Source organism: Pseudochaenichthys georgianus, chromosome 9 (genome assembly GCF_902827115.2).
Source record: "Pseudochaenichthys georgianus chromosome 9, fPseGeo1.2, whole genome shotgun sequence".
Lineage (NCBI taxonomy): Eukaryota > Metazoa > Chordata > Actinopteri > Perciformes > Channichthyidae > Pseudochaenichthys > Pseudochaenichthys georgianus.
Window position 1 is genome coordinate 10,098,068 of NC_047511.1, and position 6,597 is coordinate 10,104,664.

Below are 6,597 nucleotides of genomic sequence, written 5' to 3' on the forward strand. Positions count from 1 at the left end.
TTTGTATTTTGTTCATTTTATTTTGTGTATTTCTTGTTTTTTTTGAGAGGCTAATTTTCTAAATTGGTGTAAAATGAACATCCAGTCATTTATACAGGTACAGTATAGCTCAACACCTTTTCTCTCTGTTGATAAGATCTCGTTCAGTCTTTGGTATATTTGAATGTCATTGGAGCGTACCAGTACTGAGACATAGAAGTATAAATACACGCATTAGTTGAACCCAGGCCATCTGGGTAAAGAAATTGATCTCATCCCTCCTTAACGACCAGCATCATGACAAATATTTGAAGTTCTTAACACATTGCTTATGGAAATGTTTGTCTATTTTAATAATTGTTATATTAACTCTAGTGGATGCAGTTAGGTGATGTGTGTTAGAGAAAGAAATCCACTAAAAGTTACAATATATCAAACTTTTTTGAAACATAAATTTACATTTTATACATGGTCATACTAAAATACACTTTAAATCCAACTTATTATAAAATATAAACACATCTTGACAAACATAATTTAGGGACATTATCCTCAGGCACCGTACAGTCTTATGGTTGAAACAAAACGAACAATTGTACATTTCACTCGAGATAATAAAAAAGAAATGAAAAACATTCATTCACAAATGTATTCAGACCGAATTCACCACAAATGAGAGGACAAATATCAAGAACTGTACATGTAGCTTCTGGATTCACTGGCATGATGAGGGGATGATTCCTCAAAGATCTTAAAGATAAGATCTTCTCAAACGGTTTGATCTACTAAAGTACGAGACTGAAGCCAAATGGAAATGATTCTGCCGTCTTCTGCTCTCAGTTAAGAGTCGGCCCTTTTCGTTTGTCAGCAGCCTTTTCCCACAGTCCACTCCTCTCTACACCTGCAGAAAGAAAGAATCTAAAATCAAACTCTTTGTAAAAAAAGGTGCAATATGCCTTCACAGAGGTGCAATCATTATGTTTAAAGTTCAGCGAGAGAATATAGAATGTACCTGATTAGTGATGTCTTTGATGTTTCTGATTCAGCTGTCTAATGTAACTCTTCACCCAGGCTTTATCGTTGGGATGGGGGACGCAGAGGGTTTTTCCAACTTTTGAAACAAACCTGAAAAAGCAGATAAGAGACACAGAGGTGAGAACACTAAACAGAACGTTGAAAAAAACACACACAATAGGAGAAACCAGCTCCTGTAAAACCACAGGGCATCTCATCAAATGACTTTATTTTGCCACTAAATGCATACAAATATTTTACATACACAGTAGCGCTGATGGAGCATCCTTGTCCAGCATCCTGAATGGTGTAGCTTTGGAGGATTTGGAGCGGAAAACGCTTCCCAGCAACCTTGATACAGCAGTCTTGGGCAATCTGGGCTGGAAGAACACAGAGAAACAAATTCATCAGGAGAGCACATGTGCATTCAATTAAGGAAAGTGTCCATAGACCTGGGGCTTTATCGATTGAACCTAAGTTGCAGGAGAGTACAGCAGGCGAACAAACATGCTCCTTACAGTCACTGTCAAAGCATTCTGAAATACCAATCTATTTTACTGCTAATGCAAAGAATGTGTCTTACCTGATGCAAACCCAACGCAGATGACACCCAGCAAGAGGAGAAGTGCAATTCGAGAGGCCATGTCTCTGTTTCTTCGCAGGTCTGAACTCAGGTTGGTTCTTCAGGGAGTCTCTTCAGGAGTGCAGAGGTGTTGCTGTGAGGAGGAGAGCTACAGGTGTATTTATACAAGTCTGTGGCGAAAGTGAAAGTGTGATTGGTGGCAGATGACGGGAAACGGGAGAAAGTTGGCAACAATTTCCTCTACACTCCTCTCTCTATTGTTTCTTGCCAGAATTTTCCAACGTGTCTTTTCAGATGCTGCCCTGAGGCAGACCTTTATCAGTTCATTTGTATTCCATGAGAAATACCTTCCATACTTCATGCAACCACAATCCATTAATAAGCACAAGCATAAATCAGCAAATACTGTATATTTTCAATATGACTTTTTTTGCAATCCAACAAACTGCAAACATTCCTGTGTTTCCCTTTAACATGTCCTCTTAGCAGGGAAAAAGACCTTCACATTTGAAGTACAGTACATAAATGCTGAATTGGCCAAATTGGGGCCCTATGTGAAAAGTTGTCCAGAGGTGACCTGTCCTGTTTTTTGTAGTATGTAGTTGTATGTCATGCAACATGATGGTTGGTTAAATTCTGTTTGTCTTGAAATGCCCTGCCAGGATTATTGTTAAAATTAAATAAAATGATTATTCAATATATATATCTATTGCTAGCCTACAATCTCTAAGTGTGGGAGTTTATGACGAAAAGGAGATCTTAATTCCTGCCATTATTTGTTTGCAAACTGGGTGGTGATTATGTTTACCACTTATAATTTGACTTTTTAACATGCTCATTGAGATTTTTACTGTGCTTAATATTTTTTGCCACATTTAAAGGCCAGTGTGAGTTCATGGTTTTGGTCAATGTATCTACTGTGTTCATGGGGAAGTGAAATGAAATGCCAGACAAATGGCTCAAAGTTCAAATAGCCTCTGTTATGCTTGTTTCAAAGAACAAAGGAGTTGTTTATTTTCATAGTGGCCCAGCATATTGAATAATTTGTGTGGAAAACAGTGAGAGCGTGAGCTACAAAATACAAACCTTCCTAACCACTAGAGGTTCGCATTGTAAATACTAAGGAGAGATTAAATTGCACATCCTAAAGTTACCTGAAAACCAAGCAATAATTTCAAAGTTGCTCTGACTGGCAGAAGCTCTTTAGCAGTTTACTATCAAATGCTGGGATCACCACTATACAGGTGGTGTAATAAGGACATGGTTAATGTTAAGCCCCGAGCCTGTTTTTCAGGTCTCAGGCTCGAAAATGACATTCCCAGAACAAATGACCATATCTTCCCTTCTAAAAGGGTTACATTAATAATCTTTTTTCTCAAAGCAAGCTTACACCTGTGAGTTGGATGTAGAAGTGTCAGAATCAATATAGATGTTTTTATCTTAAAGTAAATTCAGATTGAACACAGTAAAAAAATGTAAATTATTGTGTCCGTCCAAAAAGAAAAAAATTACTTATAGTGAAAACCAACCTTGAATGATGGGATGGTAGACTAAAAGCTTTAGGAATCCAAACTACAACATATAATAAGAACCCTGTATCAAGATTGATGCAAAACAAGTGAAATGTGACCTTTTTAGAGAGATTTACCCAAAAAAACCCACTTCTGGGGTCATTTGGGTGGATTTGACCTATCTCTGGACCCCCTTCCTTGATTTTGCTGATTGACATCTCTTTCTAACCGTTAGAGCCAATGGAATCGAGGGGAACTCCCACATACTCATTATTTGGTAATTTGGGTATGTGAGAGTGACGCATAGCCAAAACCGGAAACTGCGATAACTCTGGTGGCTACCATTAGCAGCTAACTTTTACTCTCTGATTTTTCATTAAAATTGAATTATGGATTATAAATAAAAAAAAATATTCCACAGAAACATTATCAACCTATGGATTAACCGATTCAGCCGCGTTTTTTCTCGTTTAATGCCATTGAACAAGTCTTTTGATCAGATTGACAGCTAAGGTGAGACGATCTCCCGTGAAAGCTACGTAAAGGTACGTGTTGTGATGTCTGTGTTTGCTTCCCCTGTCGCGAGTTCGGATCACTCAGTGATGATAATATACCTAAATAATCTGTGGAACCTCAGCTTTAATCGGATATCTTGTATGTGCAGCTACGATAAGTAATAAGGGTATATTTTATCTTGAGTTCAGGGGTCATTTCGATGCTTCTTATGACACTTGTGTTTTGTTTTGGCAAAAATGGTTTGTATCGTCAGTTAGCTGAGATTATTCCCGTTAATCTGGTATAACACATTAATAGGTTCTTAAATATTAAGTTCCCCTGAGACACAGTGTCGTGAAAAGAAAAAGTACCCGCCGAGGGGGACCTTGGGGTTTAACAGGTGATAACATGGGGGGCCAGATGGTTTGTTACAAAGAGCCATCTGAAAAATCAAGTCATTGGAAACTGAACAGGCCAGGCACTTTAAAAAAAGACTTGGCAGCCGCATATAACTGATTCTATTGCAGCATTTAGGCTAATCTCGGAAAGAGCTGCAATTGGCGTTTTTAACAAACACCAATGCCAACCTGATTGGTCCAAACCATGGTGGTTTGGACACATACATATAACTTGAAGCATATCAAGCTTTGAGGTCATTTGTCAAAGGCTTACCTCAACTTTCCTGCTAGATGGAGGGTCACCATCGAGCCATCCACCTTTCAAACCTAACCCTAAGCCCTAACTGTAACCATACCCATCTAGGAAAGGAATGTTGTTCAGCTAGTGGGTTACCATCTAGACACATTCATGTTTATATGTTATTTTGATATTGTGGGGATCCCACATTTTCAGATATCAAATTACAAAACAAAATCTTGAATATGATTACAATATTACTTAACATAAAAGACAGCATTTAGTTATTATTAAAACATTTCTTCCTTGCTGCCTCTTTTATTTCTGCTCCCTAAACAGTCATCTAAAAACACATTTAACCCAGACATAGCTGCGGGGCTTGAGGCCGCTCAGCACTCAGAGGCTACCTGAATAATCAGTGTGTCAACATACCGCATGAGCCCATGTGATTTGTAGGTCCATTGTAGATGGAGCGTATTGATGTGAAACTGGATGTTTCAGAGTCGAAGCATATTCAGTAACTGTAGTTTGAAGTTACCTATTTTCTGGCTCTGTTCCTATAAAACAGTTGTGATCTTGTTTCAGCCAAGGTGTCACAGATGATTGTGGTAGAGCCACAGTTTTTAATTCCATGATTACAGTTTGTTTACTTTTGTAGTATTAAAGAGTAAACAAAATGGCAATCATCCTCATGCTTTTTGCACATAAATTGAGTTGTTGCCAACAAAAACATTGTTTCTGCTTACAAAGTTTCACTGCAGCACTGCATGAACTCAGACAATTTAGTTTTTGGGAAACCGACCCCTCTCCGACTGAAGTGTAATCACGTTGTTAGACCACTGGTTAAGGGTTACTCTCGACCTATTCCGATAGGCCGATGGTTTACAGTTGGTTTATCAGAGCTTGATTTCTGAAAACAGGGGTCTGCTGCTGCTGCTGGGAAAATACTAAAGAACGTAAATGCTGAACCAGACATAAAATAAAACCGAAATAGTATGTCAAAGGACAAAAGGTTGCATAGAGCCGCAGTCTTGGTATTCAACCAAAAAGTGACTTCCAAGTCAAACACAGAAATCGCAATACTATTCTTTGTGGCATGCATTTACTGCTCACACCCTGAGGACAACCACTCCTCTACTTGCACAGTCAACCTCCTCAATTCTCACATTGGAGTGCAAACAAGTCCGGGGAACCACGTGATTTTCAGGAAACAGGGAAAGTCTGAAATGCATTTGTTATAAAAAGGAAGCAGGCAAGAAGAAATCGAAACTCAACCGAGCTAACGGAGCATGGTAGTGAGAGTGTAACTGCAGTTGTACAGTATGTGCAGAGACTTCATTTAGTGTTGTTAAACAGCTGCACTGCTGGGAGCACTACACCCCTGCAGAGCTGAAGAGGCGTTTTATGCTTCTGGGTGTTTTCCCTTTCTTGAAGTGTGTCATATAGGTTTTTGTGCATGTAAAGGCTAAAATCCCAAAGTTCCTCGATCGGAATCCTTTGTTTACTTCGGTAACATAATGACATCACTATATAACACTTGTGTTTCTATTGGCTTGCGCTCAAACACATTGTTCGTGTTCGGCTAACGGTGGGACATATCTAAGCGGTTGACCAATCATAACAGAGCCGGTCTAACCAATCAGAGCAGACCTTGCTCTCGTTTCTGACAGAGGGTGTTAAAGGGGACCTATTTTGCTCATTTTCAGGTTTCATCATTGTATTTTCTGCTTACATACTTTAATATTCAAAAAGGTATTTATTTTTCTCATACTGTGTGCTCTGCAGCACCTTTTTTCACCCTGTTTGAAACCAGAGCCAATTCTGCTGTGATTGGTCAGCTGACCAGCTCTGTTGTGATGAATCAACGGCATAGAGATGTTCCGCCCCCTAGCCTATCACGTACAATTTGTTGGAGTGCCAGCCAATAGAAGCGCGAGTGTTATGTTGTGATATCATTATGGCACCGAAGTAAACAAAGGAGTCCAATGGAGGCGTTTCAGATGGGGGGCCGTGGTCAGAGATGAACTCCCTCTGTAGGGAACTTTGGGATTTTAGGCTTTACAGACCATTTACATAACACACTACAGGAAAAGGCCCCTTTAAAATGTATATCAGAATGGTATGAAGATCTGTCCTGCTGACATGTAGCAATCAGGAATTTGGGGGAATTCAGGGGCAGTGGAAAAGTCACCAACATTGTGTACATGAAAACCGAACGGCATGCGGGATGTACTTCTGGGATAAAGCAGACCTGCCGGGCACACTTAGAGTGAAAGTAGATCATATCTAGTTATGTGAAATATGTCTTGAAATGAAACTCTCCATGTTTAACTCTCTTTTTCTTTGAAATGTGTTCAACCTTTTCTCATGCATTAAGGA

General features: G+C 39.2%; 1 protein-coding gene across 1 annotated transcript; it reads right to left on the reverse strand.

The window, feature by feature from the left end:
* Positions 1-452: 452 nt before the first annotated feature.
* LOC117452985 (C-C motif chemokine 21-like) lies at positions 453-1,903 on the reverse strand. The gene is made up of 4 exons (XM_034091809.2): positions 1,577-1,903; positions 1,259-1,373; positions 992-1,104; positions 453-880 (listed from the first exon to the last, which is right to left on the reverse strand). The coding sequence occupies exons 1-3, from the start codon at positions 1,635-1,637 to the stop codon at positions 996-998; spliced, it is 285 nt and encodes a 94-aa protein (XP_033947700.1). The 5' UTR covers positions 1,638-1,903; the 3' UTR covers positions 453-880; positions 992-995.
* Positions 1,904-6,597: the final 4,694 nt, after the last annotated feature.

Bases quoted from the DNA above. Each gene is read 5' to 3' on its own strand.
- LOC117452985 (XM_034091809.2), bottom strand. From the start codon at position 1,637: ATGGCCTCTCGAATTGCACTTCTCCTCTTGCTGGGTGTCATCTGCGTT. The intron at 1,374-1,576 runs GTAAGACACATT...GTGTTCTTCCAG, and splicing joins CTGCGTTGGGTTTGCATCAG to CCCAGATTGCCCAAGACTGC. The intron at 1,105-1,258 runs GTATGTAAAATA...CTGCTTTTTCAG, and splicing joins TGCTCCATCAGCGCTACTGT to GTTTGTTTCAAAAGTTGGAA.